General features: G+C 60.8%; 1 protein-coding gene across 3 annotated transcripts in view; it reads right to left on the reverse strand.

The window, feature by feature from the left end:
• The window catches only part of MPV17 (mitochondrial inner membrane protein MPV17), a 50,153-nt gene extending 30,415 nt beyond the window's left edge, over positions 1 to 19,738 (reverse strand). For 2 of the 3 annotated variants that reach the window (XM_054022126.1, XM_054022124.1), the window contains exons 1-2: positions 17,715 to 17,897; positions 14,450 to 14,537 (exon numbers count right to left, since the gene is read on the reverse strand). In XM_054022126.1, the coding sequence (XP_053878101.1) occupies positions 14,450 to 14,522 (73 nt within the window). In that variant the 5' untranslated portion in view covers positions 14,523 to 14,537; positions 17,715 to 17,897. Of the gene's footprint in view, positions 1 to 14,449; positions 14,538 to 17,714; positions 17,898 to 19,579 lie in introns of those variants that run through there. The other variant, XM_054022125.1, reaches the window with a different exon arrangement.
• Between the last annotated feature and the right edge of the window lie 1,639 nt (positions 19,739 to 21,377).

Raw genomic sequence — 21,377 nt, forward strand, 5'->3', positions numbered from 1 at the left:
AAGCACTGCATGCCTGGCACCAAACCCACTGGGGCCCGTGCCAGCCTGCGGCACCCCCGGGATCTCCTGAAGGGCAGCGCGGAGAGCAACCAGAGCTGCTTCCTGCCACGTGGGAGCGCGACAGCGGGGGGCCAGGCCCACAGGCACTGCAGCCTGTCCAGCACCTCCCCGGCTTCGGGCTGCCAGGCCGGGGCTCAGGGACCCCGGGGGCAATAACCCGGGGGCAGCCCCGCACGTCCAGAGCGACCCCGGAGCTAGGACTCCACTCCCAGGGGCTTCTCGCGTGGCAGGCTGGGCTAGCGAGATGGTACAGCCCGTCGGCCGCCGAGCGACTTTGGTGCCCTCCTTCCTGCCCCGGCAGGGGATGAGCCAGACGTACAGAGCCCAGCTGGCTGGCCTAGGCCGGCGGGCGGGCTGAGCTCGCAGGCTGCTTTTCATCCTCGCCTCGGGACTTTGAAACAGGCCCAAGTCTAAGTAGGCCACAGTGTCTGCGGTCCCTGCGTGCTCTCCAGTGGCTATTAATCCATAATTACACCATCCATTTACAAATGACACTCCTGCCTCCGAAGGCTCCTGTCCAAGGGCAGGGCGCAGCATGGCTGCAGCCACAGGCCCCCGCTCTGCCTCTGGGCCTCAGCTGAGAACCTGGGCTGGGGCCGGCCTGGAGCTGCTGCAGGTGCTGCGGGACACGCTGCTCTGCCCGGAAGTGACCCTTCCTCGGCGTGTCAACAGCCCCCAGGGCTGGGCCAGCGATTCCTCTTAACATTACCAACAAAACCGGCCTGGGCCCACCCAGAAACCTGGGCAAACAACCCCCGGCCGGAGATCTCCCCTGGGCAACGCGCGCCCCTCACCAGCACTGGGTCCTGTGAGACAGACAGCAGGACCGCAGCCACCACAGCTCCCCTCCACCCTACAGCATCCTGCCTCGGTTTCCCACCTTCCCGGAGACAAATGTCTCCTTAGCACCCCACTGGCAGGATCCTGTCTGCACGTGGTGAACTCCCACAGCCACCAGTGCGCGGCCTCCACACTCAGCAGCACACACAAGACACGGGCAGGAACCGCTCATCACCCCGCAGCCCAGACGAGCGGATTTAACCCATCGCCCTGGCCCAACGAGCGTCTCTGCTAACGAGCTCTGCTCATGAAGTCTTTCCCCCAGTTCATCGATAGATGGCAGCAGAGAGCTAATTCCATCAACTGGCAGAAACCTAAGTGCCCCTTTGCCCCATAGGCCCCTTCCCCCACCTCCTTCCCTTTGCCCCTCTCTGCCAATGCTCACCCAGTGCCCGCAGCTGGTGCTTCCCACTGTGCTGCTAAAATCCTTCCAGAGCCACTCCCTAATGCAGCAGCCTCCTCCACTGGCCCCTGCCATCGCAGCCGCGGAACATGGCAGCGACGATCTTCCAGCCCCGCTGCTCATCCCACTGCCGCTTTCCCATTCCCCCCTCCGGGGCCCAACCCAGCTCTGCTCGGTAACATTACGGGGAGGCGCTGGACGATGCCATTAGCGATCACAGGTCTGTGTAAAATGCTTACTGCTGGCTGTGGTGCAATTTTCTCAATGCTGTGCACACTGCTAGTCCTTGCCTCGGTGTCTCTGGCTGTATCTCATCTTAGGTGTTGCTGCCTGTTTGCTCTGACCACATCGCCATCGTATCTGAGCAACTCACAGGCGAACAAATCTAACGTGGCAGCACCCCTGCGAGGTGAGGAAGGCCAGGCCCGTCTGACGAGTAACGTGCAGCGAGCTGACATCCCTTGTCCAAGGCCACGTGGGGACTTTGTGGCAGAGCTGGAAACTGAACCTGTTTCTTCTGGGTCCCAGACAAGTGGGTCCTGTACGCCCGGCCCCCTCGCCCCGCCGGACGCCCCACCCCCTCGCCCCGCTGGACGCCCGGCCCCCTCGCCCTGCAGGACACATGCATGGGGTCGTGACTCTGCAGGGTGTCAGCAGAGCGGGAAGTGCAGACACAGCCTAGGAAAGGAGCGAGCCAGGATCAGGGAATCTGCCCGAGCCCAGCCGGGATGAACTAGGAAACCCTGAGTCTACTGAAGAGACAAAATCTCGTCCCGGCTGCGCCCCCCAACCCACCCTCCTTGGCCGGCCACGCCTCCGGAGACACTCTCACCAGTTGGCCCTGCCCTCCCAAGCCAGCCGCACACCATGACATGCCCTCCCCAGCCAGCTGCGTCCCCCGCCCCGCCCTCTCCAACCCGGCCTATCCAGCACCCCATGCCACCATGTCTCCTCCCACGTGGCTGGCACACCGCTCTCCCAGCACTCCAGCCCGCTCCTCCCCTCCCTCAGCATGCCAGTGCCCCTCGTGTCCCCTCCCACATGACGAGATGGCCTGCCCTGGCCCAGCCCTGCTGGCCCGACCTGCCACTCTCCACCCTGCCAACCACGCTGCTCCCCACCACACACACAGGAGAAAAATACACCAGGTAGAAAACAGTTGACCACAGTGGCTGAGAAGCAGCCGCATGGCAGGGAGATGGAGGGGGGAGGCAGGGCCACCAGCAGAGACCAGGCAGAGTGGCCAGCGCACTCGTGAGCAGCTGAGGTCTCTTAGCCAGCTCACACTCGCCCACACCCTCTGGGTGTGCATGTGTGTGTGTGTGCGTGCGCGCATGCACAGAGCCCTCTGGGGTGCATCACACTCACGGGGTGTGTGTGTGTGTGTGTGTGCGTGCGCAAGCACAGAGTCCTCTGGGCCCCTCACACTTGGGAGGGGGGTGTGTGCACGTGTGCACAGAGCCCTCTAGGGTGCCTCATACTCAGGGTGTGTGTGTGTGTGTGTGCGCGCGCATGCACAGAGCCGTCTGGGGCCCCTCACACTCGGTGTGTGTGTGTGTGCGCACAGAGCCCTCTGGGGTCCCTCACACTTGGGGTGTGTGGGTGTGGATGTGCATGTTCACAGAGCCCTCTGGGGTGCCTCACACGCAGGGTGTGTGTGTGTGTGTGTGTGCGCACACAGAGCCCTCTGGGGCACCTCACACTTGGGGTATGCGTGTGTGCGCGTGTGCACAGAGCCCTCTAGGACCCCTCACACTCGGGGTATGTGTGTGTGTGTGTGTGTGCATGTACACAGAGCCCTCTGGGGCCCCTCACACTTGGGGTATGTGTGTGTATGTGTGTGCACAGAGCCCTCTGGGGCCCCTGACACTCATGGTGTGTGTGTATGTGTGTGTGCACAGAGCCCTCTGGGGTGCCTCACACTCAGGGTGTGTGTGTGTGCATGTGCACAGAGCCCTCTGGGGTGCCTCACACTCAGGGTGTGTGTGCGCGCGCGCACAGAGCCCTCTGGAGTGCCTCACACTTGGGGTATGTGTGTGTGTGTGTGTGTGTGCGCGCACAGAGCCCTCTGGGGTGCCTCACACTCAGGGTGTGTGTGTGGGTGTGTGCGCGCATGCACAGAGCCCTCTGGGGCCCCTCACACTCGGCGTGTGTGTATGTGCACAGAGCCCTCTGGGGCCCCTCACACTTGGGGTGTGTGGGTGTGGATGTGCATGTGCACAGAGCCCTGTGGGGTGCCTCACACTCGGGGTGTGTTTGTGTGTGTGTGCGCGTGATGTGCACAGAGCCCTCTGGGGCCCCTGACACTCATGGTGTGTGTGCGCGCGCGCACAGAGCCCTCTGGGGTGCCTCACACATGGGGTATGTGTGTGTGTGCGCACAGAGCCCTCTGGGGTGCCTCACACTTGGGGTATGTGTGTGTGCGCACAGAGCCCTCTGGGGTGCCTCACACTTGGGGTATGTGTGTGTGTGTGTGTGTGCGCGCACAGAGCCCTCTGGGGTGCCTCACACTCAGGGTGTGTGTGTGGGTGTGTGTGCGCATGCACAGAGCCCTCTGGGGCCCCTCACACTCGGCATGTGTGTATGTGTACAGAGCCCTCTGGGGCCCCTCACACTTGGGGTGTGTGGGTGTGGATGTGCGTGTGCATTGAGCTCTCTGGGGCACCTCACACTCTGGGTGTGTGTGTTTGTGTGCACAGAGCCCTCAGGGTGTGTGTGTGTGTGCGCATGTGCACAGAACCCTCTAGGGTGCCTCACACTCAGGGTGTGTTTGTGTGTGCACAGAGCCCTCTGGGCACCTCACACTTGGGGTATGTGTGTGTGCGCATGTGCACAGAGCCCTCTGGGGCCCCTCACACTCGGGGTGTGAGTGTGTGTGTGCGCGTGTGCACAGAGCCCTCTGGGGTGCCTCACACTCAGGGTGTGTGTGTGTGCGCGTGTGCACAGAGCCCTCTGGGGTGCCTCACACTCAGGGTGTGTGTGTGTGCGTGTGTGCACAGAGCCCTCTGGGATGCCTCACACTCAGGGTGTGTGTGTATGTGCGCGCGTGCGCATGCACAGAGCCCTCTGGGGCCCCTCACACGCGGGGTGTGTGTGCGCGCGCGTGTGCACAGAGCCCTCTGGGGCCCCTCACACGCGGGGTGTGTGTGTGTGTGTGCGCGTGTGTGCGCATGTGCACAGAGCCCTCTGGGGCCCCTCACACGTGGGGTGTGTGTGTGCGCGTGTGTTTGCATGTGCACAGAGCCCTCTGGGGCCCCTCACACTCAGGGTGCGTGTGTGCGCGCGTGTGCACAGAGCCCTCTGGGGTCCCTCACACGCGGGGTGTGTGTGTGCGTGTGCATGTGCACAGAGCCCTCTGGGGCCCCTCACACTCAGGGTGCGTGTGTGCGCGCGTGTGCACAGAGCCCTCTGGGGCCCCTCACACGCGGGGTGTGTGTGTGTGTGTGTGCGCATGTGCACAGAGCCCTCTGGGGCCCCTCACACTCAGGGTGTGTGTGTGCGTGTGTGCGCGCGTGTGCACAGAGCCCTCTGGGGCCCCTCACACGCGGGGGTGAGGAGGACTGTGGGTGTCCATGTGCCCCATGGGTGCCGCTCCTGTCGCATCGCCTGCCTTGCGCTCTCCAGCCCCGTGCCAGTTGTCTGGGCCCTGCGCTCTGCAGCCAGGCTGCCGTGCCCTCGCTAACAGGCCCCGCTGACAACAGCGGCTCTCCAGGACACACAAAACAGCTGATGGCAGCACAGCGGCGGGTGCGTCCTTGAGGCCGAGGAGCCATTTGCGGGATTGCGCCGGGTAAACATGGCCCAGCGCCAGGCTTGCGCCACCTCCCCCCCTCAGCAAACAACACGTCACCCACCCTTTTAGGGAGATTAAATCGCTGCATCCCGGGGAACAGCGAAGCAAAACCACCGCAGGGCAGCACTGCCAGGGGAGCCCAGCCTGCCCCACAGGCCCCAGCCCCGCAGAACACGGCACGGGGGTCTGGCTCAGCGCTGGCTGACTGGTGCCCCCAGCCTGGTCACTTTGGCCAAACAAGCCCATGGGGAGACCCTCTCAACCTGGCCCAGGCGCCGTCAGGGGGGACCCGGCTGGACCTGGGCAGAGCTCAGCATCCGCGGCGGGGGCAGGGAGCTACGGGGGTGGCGGGGACGGGTCACATGCCCCTCCCCAATCGCCTGCAGCACCCTGGAGTCAGAGCTCGAGTGTGGAACGTAGAGTTCTGTGCTGCGGGCAGAGCGTTTGTCTAGAAGCAGAGGCAGGGTGATGACGATAACAAAAGGCTTGTCCTTAAATCTAATTAACGCTCCTGAGATGATCCTGAAAGCATTCCCAGGCTCTCCAGTTAAAAGACAGGAAACCAAGGGTAGGACTAAATGGCCAGTTTTCAGACTGGAGAGAGGTAAATAGAGGTGTCCCCAGGGGTCTGTACTGGGGCCAGCGCTGTTCAGCATATTCATGAATGGTCTGCAAAAAGGGGTAAACAGTGAGGTGGCAAACTACTCCAGATAGTTAAGTCCCAGGCAGATTGCCAAGCTACAAAGGAATCTCACAAAATTGAGTAACTTGGCAACAAAAGAGCAGATGAAATTCAATGTTAAATGCAAAGTAATGCACATGGCAAAATACAATCCCAACTGGTGGCCCCCCACTACAGAAAGGATGTGGACAAATTGGAAAGTCCAGCGGAGGGCAACAAAAATGATGAGGGGGCTGGAGCACATGACTTGTGAGGAGAGGCTGAGGGAACTGGGATTGTTTAGTCTCCAGAAGAGAAGAATGAGGGGGGATTTGATAGCTGCTTTCAACTACCTGAGGGGGGGTTCCAAAGAGGATGGATCTAGACTGTTCTCAGTGGTGGCAGATGACAGAACAAGGAGCAATGGTCTCAAGTTGCAGTGGGGGAGGTCCAGGTTGGATACAGGGAGGGAGTCCTCGGACTTACGACACAGTTGCTTCCTGAAAATCGCATCCTAAGTCAAAACATTGTAACTTGGAACCAATTTTCCAGCTGGGTGATTGGTTCCTGAACCAAGGCCCAATACACTATTTTCACCCAAATAACCCAGATTTTTGTACTCAATCAATTATACACGAGTAATATAGCTACATGAATGTATTTATATTGTAAATAGGAATCATGCTGACATAAAACAATCACGTAATAAGCTAAACATACATAAAGAAATATAGTACAGGCAGTCCTCAGACTTACAACACAATCGGTTCCTGGGCATTGCTGATCTTGTCATTTGATTTATAAGTTAGGAAACCTACGGAAGGAATGAAGGAGGAGATGGGACACCTTCTTCTGAGCTCATGGGTGGGTCTAACTGGGTGGGGGTTTCAGGGGGTTTTGAGGTGATTTGGGAGGACTTAAAGGAAGTGTCCAAGGAAGTTTGGACAGATGTTCTCCTCTTCCCTGTACATGTTGGATATGCTCCTATTCACAGATGCACTGCACTCTATGTTGGGGTCATGTTCCTCAAACAGGGACATGGCAGCTTCCAAGTGTTGAAATGCCTCAGCCAGACGTTGCGCCAGAGGATGTTGTTGAGTTGCTGGCATCCCATTCTGAAGAATTAACTAATGAGGACCTCATTGATCTGGAACAGCAAAAAGTGGCAGAGGAAAAAGAAGACGCACCCACTGGCATGGATTTCTCCTCTTTGGCCAGGTCGGTTCTCAGCGGCGTTTTTTTCCAAAAGAGCCAATTCCATCAACATTCAAAACTTGCTGAGCACAATCCCCACCTCCTTAATGCTCTCAGCCAATGTCTCAGGAAAAACACGAGCTGCCCCCTCATCAGCACTGGCCGCTTCACCGGAGATCTTGATGTTATGCAGATTGGCGCTGGCTTTAAAACGCATAAACCGCCCCCTACTTGCACTAAAAGGCTCAGCATTGTTTCTTTAGATTATCATAAAGACTCCTGGCCTTCTCCTGAATTCTGCCTGAACTCACCAGAGCCCGGCGTTGAGTTTGATCCTCCAGCCAAACAATTAACAGTTTCTCAACCTGGGCGATAAGTCCAACACACTGCTTTGTTATCACAGTGGCTTGCATAGGAGCCGAGCCCTTAACATGTTCCTGAATTCGTACCTTGTCTTTCAGGATGGTCACGACAGTCGTTCGGGGGAAATCCAAAGCTTTACCAATTTCAGTTGGTGTCTCACCTTTCTTGGACCTCTTAATTATTTCCATTTTTGTTTCCATAGTAATTGTTCTACGTTTCTTAGAAGAAACATCACTTGCACGAGATTTTCGCTTTTCTGCCATTATTATGGGCAAAAAAACATTAACTTTTAAGAGTAGCAGCCGTGTTAGTCTGTATCCGCAAAAAGAACAGGAGTACTTGTGGCACCTTAGAGACTAACAAATTTATTAGAGCATAAGCTTTCGTGGACTAAATTTGTTAGTCTCTAAGGTGCCACAAGTACTCCTGTTCTTTTTATTAACTTTTAAGAAAAAGTTTGGAAGCACAAAGAATCAACATGTAAAAATGGTGTCAGAACAGCTACTGAGCGTCCTGAGTCAGGGAGATCAGCGGTGCAGAATGTCGATGCGCACATATGAACTTGTTCGCTGGTGTGGCGTTGCGTCAGCTCAAGCATCGTAAAGTCGAAATTGGTGTCAGAAAGTCGAAAAAGGGTGTCCCTTTATAAACAGCCTAAGTGCCATTCGTCGTAACGCGAACGTCGTAAAATGGAGGACTGCCTGTATTAGGAAAAACTATTTCACTAGGAGGGTGGTGAAGCACTGGAATGGGTTACCTAGGGAGGTGGTGGAATCTCCTTCCTTAGAGGTTTTTAAGGCCCAGCTTTACAAAGCCCTGGCTGGGATGATTTAGTTGGGGTTGGTCCTGCTTTGTTCTATGATTCTATACATACAAAACGATGGTGCCTAAAGGAGCTGTTACCCATCAGGAAAGAGATCTTGGACTCATTTTCAGTACTTTGGAAGCACTATCTATCCAGAGTGCCGCAAATGTATAAGAATCCTTCTCACTGTACCTGTATCATCCTGAACTCATTCTCCAGCTTCAGAAGACTTAAACATTATCTCCAGGCATCGATGGGAAAGAAGCAACTGAATAATGTAGCTGTCCTTAATGTGCAGGCCACGTCGGGGGGCACGGGTGCCCCCTTATCTGGTGCTCCCCGTTGTGTCCCTCCAACGCGTCGCCCCTGACAGGCAGAGTATATCTGGGTGAGAGCCAGCCCTGCCCCACAACCATGCCAGCCAAAGGGGGCAGGGAAGAGAAGCAGGTCGCACAGCAGGTCAGCCAGGGTAGAACACAGGGCTCCCTACCCCTGCACCTCACTGCCTCTGCCACATGATGGGCTAGTGCCAGGAGCCGGGTGGAGCTGCTTTGCTGACTCACCCCGACAGCCAGAGCAGGAGGGGCTCACGGGACCCCACTCAGGACACAGGCTGGCTGGTTGGCGCTCCGTGCTGCCAGAGCTAGGAGAGGAGACTGAGCAGGGGGAAAGTCCCAGGGATGCTCAGAGAATGGCAAGCGCAGGCCTGGCGCACAGCTGCATTTTGTCGCCATGCCCGGCCAGCAGGCGGCCCTGAGCAGCAGGCTTTAGCTTAGAGATGCCGTGAGGGCTTGTTTGCAGGATGCTGCTAGCAGCCGGCTCCTCTTCCCCCGTTAGAACAGGGCTCGCGTCCCAGCGCTGCAGGTGAGCGGGAGTGGACCTGACGGTCTAGGAATGCCTCCTAACTCTGCACCCAGATGGGCAGCCGAGCCACCCGCATCCTTTGGGGTTCATGCCCCAGGACTTACACAGTGAGCCTGAAGGCAGCACGTCACTGGGGCGTCAAACCCAGCACACTGGAAAGGTCTGCAGGGTCCAAGCGTTGGGTCCCTCTAGCCAGAGAGCAGCTGGGCTGCAGCACCACCTCCACCGCTGGCACTGTGATGCCTTGCAGCGCCCGCCCCCAGGCATGCCCCCGGCCCCGCTCCCCGCCAGACTCACCCGTGCTGCGCACCTTGCCTGCCGAGCAGCGAGAGGCAGGACCCTGAGCTGCCCCAAAGCCTGGCACCTGGCCATCAGCCTTGCCCAAGGCAGGTGAAAGCCAAGGGAGCCAGCCCCCTGCCCTGGACGGGCGCCGGAGACCCCTGAGCTGGAATGGCTGGAGCGGGAGCAGACCCTGTCTCTGTGCTAACATGGCTCCCGTCAGCAGAGCAGCCCAGCTCCCCCAGCGAACGTGCCCTGCCAATAACTGGTGTCGGGGGGGGAGGGAGGGGATGACGATGCTGTCCAGCCAGGCTCTGGCCCAAACCCTCCTGGAGCCGGGAGGCTACAAGCCCAGACCCGAGAATAGGAAATGCACAAAGACCCCCCGCCGGGCACAGCTCAGGCACCACTCCCGCCCCCGACTCTCCTCCTGGGAATGGAAAAGATTTGGGAAAACGCAGGACCCCAACCTCACACCAGGAACCCCCAGGAGGCATGGCTGGGGCGGCAGAGCAGAGCAGTCAGGGTGCTGCTGGAAGATCGCGGTCCTAGCCCGGCACTCTGCGTGCATCAGGATCCCTCCTCGCCAACGCCTCAGACATCACCGCCACGGCCCGGCACAGCCGTCCCCACCTGGCCTAGCCCCTCGCTGGGGCTGGCTCCACTGCCCACCCGTTACATTTCTAACAGGCTTTCGGTGCTCCCCCCGGCTGCTCCCCATGTGGGGGGGGGTTCCAGGTCCCTCCCTGCCCCCCGTTCACATGCCTCCTCCTTTGCCACGAGGCCTGCAAAGAACCAGCGGCCGGGCTGGTGGTGGGCAGAGACACTGTCCGTCTCTCGGGCCAGTGAGAGGGGTGCAGTGCCCAGAGCAGGCCCCCGCCACTCCAGTAAAACTGAGGAGCCTGCCCCAGGGGGCAGCTGCTGCTCTCCCAGGTCTCGTGGTTGGCCCCGGCCCCCGGCGCTCTCAGCGCCAGGCTCCCACTGGCTCCGTGGCCTAGGAGACGGGAGGGAGCCTTTCACCCTCCAGGGTGACCAATTCAGCCTCAGCAGGGGGCAGTTGTACATCTGAAGGCCGTAAGGGGCAGGTGTGACCGGCTCGCCTGCTCTCCTGCAAGGCCCAGGCCAGGGAGCCTCCCACAGTGGCCCTGGGTCCAGCCTAGCCCAGCTGGCGAGCCTGAGCTAAGCACGAGGCAGCGCCAGCCAGGCCGGAGGTAAAGCCCCCGAGTGCTGAATTGCCCTCATGGTGAGACCTCTGTGCCTTATTTCCCGTCTGGAGTTCTCTCGCTCTGTGCCGCACACCCTGGGGGTCACCAGCGGGTCCATGAACTCCTTCAGATATTGCCTGGGTCTTACAACAGGCTACATAAAAACTGACTAGCGAAGTCAGCACAAACTCAAATTTCCTACAGCCAGTGACTCGCTCCTACTGCCGTATGTACACTAGAGAGCGACCGTAAGTACCAGAGTTCTGTTCCACCTGGTTTATAACTCAGCGGTGACACTGAGAACGTCGGTAATTTGTCAGTAACGGTGTGGCTGCGACACTCCTGGATTTTTATGTCTGGTTTTATAAGCAAGTGGTTTGTAAGTGAGGTGAAACGTGGGGTACGTGAGACAAACCAGCCTGGTGAGGGGGGCACAGGCATCTGGAACAATTGTGAGCCACTGCTCCAGCTCTTGTTCTTCCCCTGCCTGCTAGGCTGCCGGGCCCCCGACGCCTCCTGGGTAAACTCCCCAGCCTGTGCTTGTCCAGTTCACCCCACTGGGCCAGAGCCAGCGCCCGGCCACTGCCTCCACACACAGACCACATCACACCTTAGTCTCGAGTCCAGGGGGCGGAAAACCCACTCCAGCCTGGCCATCCAGCAGACCCAACCCCTGCCACACACCCACCCGCTCCAACAAACAGGCAACAGCCCATGGAGCGTCCTGCTCACCACACCAGCGGGTCCGTCACTGCTCAGGACGCTGCCAAGATCTGCACTAAAGCAGGGACTGATCTTCTGCATGAACAACCGCGCCCCCCGCGGCCCCCGCGCGCCGGTGGGGAGGAGGGGTCGTCGGAGAGGTTACGGTCCTGCCTGGTATGGGCGAGGTCAGCCCACTGAGCTGACCCTCGGCAGCAGGGGAGCGGCTGTGCTGACTGGGTAAGAAGGGGCAGTCTGGTTCCAAGACCGCTCTCTGACCCCGTCGGCCGTCGCAGAGTGGCAGAAAGACGCCCCCCTGATGCCCCAGACGGCTTCATCCAGGCTAGCCAGGGAACCTGCGCTGGTGCCAGTAATGCCCAAGCTTGCCCCAGCCCCGCAGCCTCACTCTGCTCCCTGCCGGAGCCCCCTGGTGCTCACCCTGCTCCGAGCCAGCTGGCAGGGTGGGTCCCTGCCCCCCCAGCACCAGGCTGCCCCTCCGCTAGCCCACTTGGGGCTCCTGGAGCCTGGCCTTTATCCTCCAGCTCCTCACACTCACTCAGGGTCCCTGCCCCCAGACGTGGCAGGGACTGGGGACCCAGGGCCAACCCGTCGCAGGGCTGCAGCCCTGGGCAGGAGCCTATTTCTCTGCAGAGGCTGCCCGTCTGGACCCTGCTCGGGGCAGACCAAGGAGCAGCAGGAGAGCTGGTGAAAGGGGCCAGGGCTTCTCTCCCCAGCGGGCACAGATCCAGAGCCAAGTTGAGGGCACAATACTGCATAAAAGGGAGCAGAGCGCTCCAGGGACCAGCCTGGCAGATCTCTGGGCGGGACCGTGCCCTGCCTAGCCAGGCTGTCTTGGCCCTAGGTCAGAACAGTCCATCCAGCCTGCCCTGGGCCGAGTCCGAGCCAGCCCTGCGCGCACTCCTGGGGAGCTGCAGGACAGGAGTGACCCCTGGAGACAGCTGCAGCCTCAGCCCAGCGGAGGGGCGGGGGAGAGCCAGGCAGCGACTGGTCTGTCCCAGACGGAAGCAGAGACCCCCTTAGACGCGAGTTCAGCCCCGGACGGCGCCTAAACCTGAGTGTGTGCTGCCCTCTCCTGGCTGCAGCTGACAGCTCAGGCCTGGCCTGGGGAAGGAACAGTGGGGTGCGGGGCTGGCAGGGGGGGGGGGAACAGCTTCGACTGGCCAAAGCTGCTGCCCACCTCAGCACCCCGCACCCACCACTCAAGCAAGGGAGGGGGAATGCGACTCCGACAGGGCATCGGGGCTCGTACCAGAGCCAAGCACCCACCAGAAGGTGACTCCCTGCCCGACTCACTGACGAGCCGGCAGCCCCAGCACATGCAGCTGGGGGCACCTCTCACGTGCAACCTCCCCACCCCAGAGCTCGGCCAGGCACGGCACACCCAGCGCTCCAACAAGGGCGGGGCTCCAACCCACATCCCAGAACGGCCTCCGGCCCGGCACTGCCAACGCCCCAGCCCCACGTCCACAGCCACAGCAACACCCCCCCACAGACACACGCAAACATCCCCACCCCAGAGCTCGGCCAGGCACGGCACACCCAGCGCTCCAACCCACATCCCAGAACGGCCTCCGGCCCGGCACTGCCAACGCCCCAGCCCCACGTCCACAGCCACAGCAACACCCCCCCACAGACACACACACACATCCCCACCCCAGAGCTCAGCCAGGCACGGCACACCCAGCGCTCCAACAAGGGCGGGGCTCCAACCTACGCCCCAGCGCGGCCTCCGGCCCGGCACTGCCAGCGCCCCAGCCCCACGTCCGCACCCACAGCAACACCCCCCCACAGACACACACATCCCCACCCCAGAGCTCACCCAGGCACGGCACACCCAGCGCTCCAACAAGGGCGGGGCTCCAACCCACATCCCAGAACGGCCTCCGGCCCGGCACTGCCAACGCCCCAGCCCCACGTCCACAGCCACAGCAACACCCCCCCCAGACACACGCACACATCCCCACCCCAGAGCTCAGCCAGGCACGGCACAGCCAGCGCTCCAACAAGGGCAGGGCTCCGACCCACACCCCAGCACGGCCTCCGGCCCGGCACTGCCAGCGCCCCAGCCCCACGTCCGCACCCACAACAACACCCCCCCACAGACACACACACACATCCCCACCCCAGAGCTCACCCAGGCACAGCACAGCCAGCGCTCCAACAAGGGCGGGGCTCCGACCCACACCCCAGCACGGCCTCCGGCCCGGCACTGCCAGCGCCCCAGCCCCACGTCCTCACCCACAGCAACACCCCCCCCCCACACACACACACACACACACACACATCCCCACCCCAGAGCTCAGCCAGGCACGGCACACCCAGCGCTCCAACAAGGGCGGGGCTCCAACCCACATCCCAGAACTGCCTCCGGCCCGGCACTGCCAGCGCCCCAGCCCCACGTCCGCACCCACAACAACACCCCCCCACAGACACACACACACATCCCCACCCCAGAGCTCACCCAGGCACAGCACAGCCAGCGCTCCAACAAGGGCGGGGCTCCGACCCACACCCCAGCACGGCCTCCGGCCCGGCACTGCCAGCGCCCCAGCCCCACGTCCGCACCCACAGCAACACCCCCCCACAGACACACACACACATCCCCACCCCAGAGCTCAGCCAGACACGGCACACCCAGCGCTCCAACAAGGGCGGGGCTCCAACCCACATCCCAGAACGGCCTCCAGCCCGGCACTGCCAATGCCCCAGCCCCATGTCCGCACCCACAACGACGCGTGTGAGCCATGCACCTCTGCAGCCCCTCCCGGGGCTGGCTCACGTGTCAGATCTGGAATTAGCACCTTCCCCAGCAGCCCCAACTAGAGGGGAGACGGGGGAGGAGGCACTGGCTCGCTTGCTGGAGAGGGGAGGTCCCAAATGGCTGCTCCTGGCCATCCACCAGCTTTGCTCTAGGCCCCGAAGCAGCAACTCTGCATGTTCTGCCAGGTCCTGGAGGCGTGCGTGTGTGTAATACCAGGGCATCAAGGGGAGGAGCTGGGCCAGCCCTGCCTAGGTAGGCCTCTTGCCTGCCCGTGCCCCTGGCTACGGCTAGCTGCCCACCTCCCCAGCCCCGAGGCGCAGTGTTCTCTGTCCACAGCTCCGAGCGCAGGCAGTTCCAGGGCGTGAGATCCAGTTCACTCCATGCACCTTTGCCTCACTCCACCCTGCAGTTCCCGGGCCGGGGCCTGCCCCATGCTCAGCCTCCAAGAAAGTGAACCCCCGGGCAGAGACACCCCAAGGAATGGCCAGAGGCTCTTACCAGCTGTGAGGATCTGCACTTTCCAGGGGTGCTGGGCCATGAGCCGCTGGTACGACCTCCACAGTGCTGCCATCCCGCCTGCGGCCAGCTGCACAAGAGAAGGCAGAGGTAAGTCACACTGCCCTGTTCCCCCTCCTCGCCCTCTGCAGCCTTCCCAACTGCTGGCATGGCGAGTGAGCGACAGTGTCCGTTTAACAGTGGCACAGACTCCCGGGGCAGGAAGTGGAGGAGAACCAGCCCCCGGTGAGTGTGAGAGAGCCTAGGGCAGGGCCCACATGTACACCAGGTCAATCCTCCTGTCAGCCGTGCTCACAGCACCACGCTGCGCACGGGCAGGTAACTGCCCCAGGACACACTCATCTCCAGCACCACCTGCTCCCCCAGCCCAGTGCCAAGCAGGCCCAGTCCGAGGGTGGAGAGCAGAGAGACCCAGCCAAGGTGCCAGGTCACACACTGGGGGACTAACCACAATCCCTGCTCTAAGCTGGGGACGTCTCCGCTGGAAGCAATGGAGGAGGAGAGACCTGGGTGTATGGGTCCATCACGGGGGGACTATGAGCCACCAGTGTGATGCGGCCGTGATAAAGGCTAATGCAGTCCTAGGGTGCGTCAGGCGGGGGATTTCCCGGAGAGACGGGGACGTGCTAGTATCATTATACCAGGCACTGGTGAGCCCTCGGCTGGAACACGCGAGCAGGGCTGCTCTGCCGCGGGTAAGAAAGATGAACTCAGACTGGAAGAGGTGCAGAGAAGGGCGACGAGGCTGATCGGAGGAACGGAGAACCTGCCTTACGAGAGGAGACTCAACGAACTGGGCTTGTTTAGCCTGACCAGACGCAGGCCGAGGGGAGATTGATCGCTCTCTCTAAATCCAGCCCAGGGAGAAACACCAGGCTGGGAGAGGAGTTATTGAAGCGAAGCGCCCATGTGGACACAAGAACACGTGGCTAGAAACTGGCCATCAACAGGTTTAGACTTGAATTTAGATGAAGGTTTCTCACCGCCAGAGGAGTGAAGTTCTGGAGCAGCCGCCCAGGGAGCAGTGGGGGCAAAACCCCGAACTGGCTTCCAGACTGAGTGTGATCAGTTTATGGAGGGGATGGTGTGACGGGGCTGCCGACAATGGCATGGAGCCAATCTGCGACCGCTAGCAGCAAATACCCCCAGCAGCCGGTGATGGGACACAGGGTGGGAGGGCTCTGAGTTGCTGCAGAGAATTCTTTCCCAGCTGTCTGGCTGGTGGGTCTCACCCACATGCCCAGGGTCCATTCCCTGTTGTTCGCACCCAGCTTCTGGCAATCAGAGACAAGAGACACCCAGAGTATATGCAAAAAGAAGAACAGGAGGACTTGTGGCACCTTAGAGACTAACAAATTTATTAGAGCATAAGCTTTCGTGGACTACAGCCCACTTCTTCGGATGCATATGTATATGTAGTCCACGAAAGCTTATGCTCTAATAAATTTGTTAGTCTCTAAGGTGCCACAAGTACTCCTGTTCTTCTTTTTGCAGATACAGACTAACACGGCTGCTACTCTGAAACCAGAGTATATGGTTGTCCCTGATCATCTTGGCTAATAGCCATTGATGGGCCTATCCTCCATGAACTAATCTAATTCTTTTTGGAACCCTGTTAATAGTTGACTAACAAATTTATTACAGCATAAGCTTTCGTGGGCTACTGCCCACTTCTTCGGATGCTAACACGGCTGCTACTCTGAAACCAGTCTTTTTAATCTTTCCGCACATGGAAGCTGTTCCATACCTTAATCATTTTTGTTGCCCTTCTCTGTACCTTTTAAAATTCTAATAAACCTTTTTTGAGATGTGGTGACCAGAACTGCACGCAGTATTCAAGGTGTGGGCGTACCATGGAAATATATAGTGGCACAATGATATTGTGTGTCTTATTATCTATCCCTTTCCTAACGGTTCCTAACATTCTGTTTGCTTTTTTGACTGCCGCTGCACATTGAGTGGATGTTTTCAGAGAACTATCCACAAAGACTCCAAGATCTCTCTTGAGTGGTAACAGCTAATTTAGACCCCATCATTTTATCTGTAGAGTTGGGATTCTGTTTTCCAATGTGCATTACTTTGCATTGATCAACCTTGAATTTCATCTGCCAATTGGTTGCCCAGTGTGACGTTATTGACATAATCTGTAACTGTATAGATCACTGTTGCAACCACTGTTATATATTTGCAGCAAATATTGTATAAAGGTTGTCGTGTAAGAGGTCTATGGAGAGGTTATACAACTGACCCATTGAGAGAAGGCAGATACACCTTGTACCTCAGCAAAGTATGCAGGGACTGGCCCATGTGACTCCAGACTCCATTTTGCTGTAATTTTCCACAGTAAGAACAAAGAGGTGTTCTTAGACCTGGAAAAGACTATATGAGGCAGATGCCTCATCTCCATCTACGCAAAAGAATGAATGGACACAAATCTGACATCAGGAATCATAACATTCAAAAACCAGTAGGAGAACACTTTAACCTGTCTGGTCATTCTATGACAGACCTGCGGGTGGCAATTTTGAAACAGAAAAACTTCAAAAACAAACTCCAACGAGAGACTGCTGAGCTGGAATTGATATGCAAACTAGATACAATCAATTTAGCCTTAAATAAGGACTGGGAATGGCTGAGCCATTACAAACATTGAATCTATCTCCCCTTGTAAGTATTCTCACACTTCTTATCAACCTGTCTGTACTCGGCTAGCTTGATTATCACTTCAAAAGTTTTTTTTTTTTTTTTTTTTTTTTCTCTTATTTAATTGGCCTCTCAGAGTTGGTAAGACAACTCCCACCTGTTCATGCTCTCTGTATGTGTGTATATATATCTCCTCAATATATGTTCCATTCTATATGCATCCGAAGAAGTGGGCTGTAGTCCACGAAAGCTTATGCTCTAATAAATGTGTTAGTCTCTAAGGTGCCACAAGTACTCCTGGTCTTTTTAATAAAGATTGGTGAGACGTGCTTTCCCTTTACAAAAGCAGTGTTGACTCTTCCCCAACAGATTGTGTTCATCTATGTGTCTGATAATTCTGTTCTGTACTCTAGTTTCAACCAATATGGGACTAGTTGTCTCAAGTTAAGCAAAATAATTTGAAAATTTTGGCCCTGGTTTGCAATCCTGAGGAGGTCTTTGATGCGTGCAAAAGGCACTACACAGTATCAAATCAGTAACAATGGAAAAATGAAAAGATTCTGAATAATGCTACCAACAAATAAGTAATGAAAATGCTACTTACTAATTGATCCCCAGATTTAGGGCAGGGAAGGAATTTCCCCAGGGCCGGTTGGCAGAGAGCGAGGGGGGGGGGGAGGAGAAGGAGTTCGCCTCCCTCTGTAGCCTGGGGCCCGGGTCACTCGCTGGTTTGAACTAGTGTGAATGGTGGAGTCTCTGTCACAGGAACTCTTTAAACCATGATTTGAGGCCGTCAGTGACTCAGCCGGAGGCTCTGGGCCTATCACAGGAGTGGGTGGGTGCGGTTCTGTGGCCTGCCATGTGTAGGAGGTCAGACAAGATGATCACGATTGGCCCGTCTGGCCCTAAAGTCTCTTGAGTCCAAGGGCTGTGGCTGCAGGCAACAAATCCACCCAGCGAGGCACCCGCCCAGGCAGAGATTTAATGAGAGCCGAAATGCCCTTAGCTGGTCTCTCGTCCCTGCCCGCGTGCCCCAGTGCTGGGGGCTGAGAGGGGGCGGGAGGAGAAGCCAGGGAAGAGGATTTTCTTTTCAAGCTCTTAATGGAAAAGTGTCCAGGTGACCGGCCTCAAACTGCACCCCCTGCCCTGAAACTCCTCCCATGGGCCCGGTACAGACATCTTCCCCATCCTCTGGATGAAGGGCTGGCCCCAGGCAGTGCGGGGTTGCCAGACTTGGCCTGGTCTTCCGTCTCTGAGAGCGCCAGCACCTCACAGGAAGGGGCGAGACCCCTCGTGCCTTGCACATGCCGAACCCAGTGCTGTGCCCCAGATGCTGCCCCATCTCCTGCACAGCTCACCCAGCCACCCTGCACGCTGGCACTGGCGGAGGACACACGCGAGACAAGCGGGGCCGCAAAGATAGGGTTACCATACGTCCGGTTTTTCCCAGACATGTCCGGCTTTTGGTAATCAAACCCCCGTCCGCGGGGAATTGCCAAAAAGCCGAACATGTCCGGGAAAAATACTCCCTGGCTTCCCTTAGAGCGGGCGCCGGGGGCTGCTGTGCTCCCTGACTCCTGGGCTCTGTAAGAGCCGAGCTGCCCGAGCACTACTGGCTTCGGGCAGCCCCCTTGCCTCCGGACCCTGCACCCCCGGCCAGGCACTTCCCCTCCCGGGCTCCAGCTGTGCTGGGGAAGCGCCGGCCGGGGGCGCAGGGTCTGGGGGCTGCCCGGCAAACCGTGAAGCCGGTAGCGCTCGGGCAGCCCTTTCCCCCTGGCTGGGAGGGAGGGAGAATGCGGGGTGCTCAGGGGAGGGGGCAGAGTTAGGGCGGGACTGGGGGTGGGAAAGGGGTGGGGCCAGGTCCCATGGAGTGTCCTCTTTTTTCATTTTTTAAATATGGTAACCCGAGCTAAGAGAAGGCACTTTCTGGGCTGTCCCGGTCTCTGGACAGTCTCGGGAGGTGGGGGCACTTGGGGGAGGCGGAACAGCCCAGGGACTCTGGGGCGTTGGGGTCAGTCCTGCTTCCCAGCGCTGGGGAGAGCCCTGGGGTGCTGCGCTCAGCTCCAGTGGGACCCCCCAGCTCGCAGGGAGCTCGGAGACCAGCCCCACAGGCCCTGCCACAGAACGTGCTGCCCTGGCTGAGTGCCGCCCCCCCAGCTATGACAGACCCCCCCCCCCACTGCCCCATGTGACCTGATTCCCCCCGCCCCCGGCCGGGACCTGCCCCCACCCCCCACTGCCCCATGTGACCTGAGCCCCCCCGCCGGGACCTACCCCCACCCCCCACTGCCCCATGTGACCTGATCCCCCCCCCCCCCCGGCCGGGACCTGCCCCCACCCCCCACTGCCCCACGTGACCCCGCCACGCTGACCGACCCCCCCCCCAGCCGGGTCCCCTGGTGAGAAAAACACGCGGGTCCCGGGACAAAATGCGCGATGACGTCACTAACACCGCCCATCCCCCCCTACCTGGGCTACCGCCTCCGGCCCGCCCCTCCGCAGCCTATTGGTGCAGTGGGAAGTGACGCCACACACACTTCCGGTTACTCGGGCACTAGAGTCCCGTGACTTCCGGTCACATGCACAATCGGGCGGGCTCTATACATCACGTGACAGTCACACACCGGCCCCCGGGGGCGGAGGGGCTGAGCCGGACCCCCCCGCCAGACCGCCCCCCCGGGGCTCCCAGCCCGTGTCCCGGCCCCACTCCCCGAGCCGCCCTCTGGGCGGGGTAACACGGTGCCCCGCGGGGGGGGCTGCCCCCCCCCCCAGCACAGAGCCCGTCCCCCGTCCGGCTCGTACCGCCCCCCCCCGCAGCACAGAGCCCGTCCCCCGTCCGGCTCGTACCGCCCCCCCCCGCAGCACAGAGCCCGTCACCCGTCCGGCTCGTACCGCCCCCCCCCCCCCAGCACAGAGCCCGTCCCCCGTCCGGCTCGTACCGCCCCCCCCCCGCAGCACAGAGCCCGTCCCCCGTCCGGCTCGTACCGCCCCCCCCCCCAGCACAGAGCCCGTCCCCCGTCCGGCTCGTACCGCCCCCCCCCGCAGCACAGAGCCCGTCCCCCGTCCGGCTCGTACCGCCCCCCCCCCCCCGCGGCACAGAGCCCGTCACCCGTCCGGCTCGTACCGCCCCCCCCCCCCCCCAGCACAGAGCCCGTCCCCCGTCCGGCTCGTACCGCCCCCGCCCCCCGCGGCACAGAGCCCGTCACCCGTCCGGCTCGTACCGCCCCCCCCCCCCCAGCGGCACAGAGCCCGTCCCCCGTCCGGCTCGTACCGCCCCCCCCCCGCAGCACAGAGCCCGTCCCCCGTCCGGCTCGTACCGCCCCCCCCCCAGCACAGAGCCCGTCCCCCGTCCGGCTCGTACCGCCCCCCCCCGCAGCACAGAGCCCGTCCCCCGTCCGGCTCGTACCGCCCCCCCCCCCCCGCGGCACAGAGCCCGTCACCCGTCCGGCTCGTACCGCCCCCCCCCCCCCAGCACAGAGCCCGTCCCCCGTCCGGCTCGTACCGCCCCCGCCCCCCGCGGCACAGAGCCCGTCACCCGTCCGGCTCGTACCGCCCCCCCCCCCCCAGCGGCACAGAGCCCGTCACCCGTCCGGCTCGTACCGCCCCCCCCCCCGCAGCACAGAGCCCGTCCCCCGTCCGGCTCGTACCGCCCCCCCCTCCCCCCCAGCACAGAGCCCGTCACCCGTCCGGCTCGTACCGCCCCCCCCCCCCGCGGCACAGAGCCCGTCACCCGTCCGGCTCGTACCGCCCCCCCCCCCCCAGCGGCACAGAGCCCGTCACCCGTCCGGCTCGTACCGCCCCCCCCCCCCGCGGCACAGAGCCCGTCACCCGTCCGGCTCGTACCGCCCCCCCCCCCCCAGCGGCACAGAGCCCGTCACCCGTCCGGCTCGTACCGCCCCCCCCCCCCCAGCGGCACAGAGCCCGTCACCCATCCGGCTCGTACCGCCCCCCCCCCCCAGCACAGAGCCCGTCACCCGTCCGGCTCGTACCGCCCCCCCCCCCCCCAGCGGCACAGAGCCCGTCACCCGTCCGGCTCGTACCGCCCCCCCCCCAGCACAGAGCCCGTCACCCGTCCGGCTCGTACCGCGGCCCCCCCCCCTCCCCAGCGGCACAGAGCCCGTCACCCGTCCGGCTCGTACCGTCCCCCCCCCCCCGCGGCACAGAGCCCGTCACCCGTCCGGCTCGTACCGCCCCCCCCCCCCCCCGCGGCACAGAGCCCGTCACCCGTCCGGCTCGTACCGCCCCCCCCCCCCCCCAGCGGCACAGA

This window comes from Malaclemys terrapin, chromosome 3, assembly GCF_027887155.1.
Source record: "Malaclemys terrapin pileata isolate rMalTer1 chromosome 3, rMalTer1.hap1, whole genome shotgun sequence".
Taxonomy (NCBI): Eukaryota; Metazoa; Chordata; order Testudines; family Emydidae; genus Malaclemys; species Malaclemys terrapin.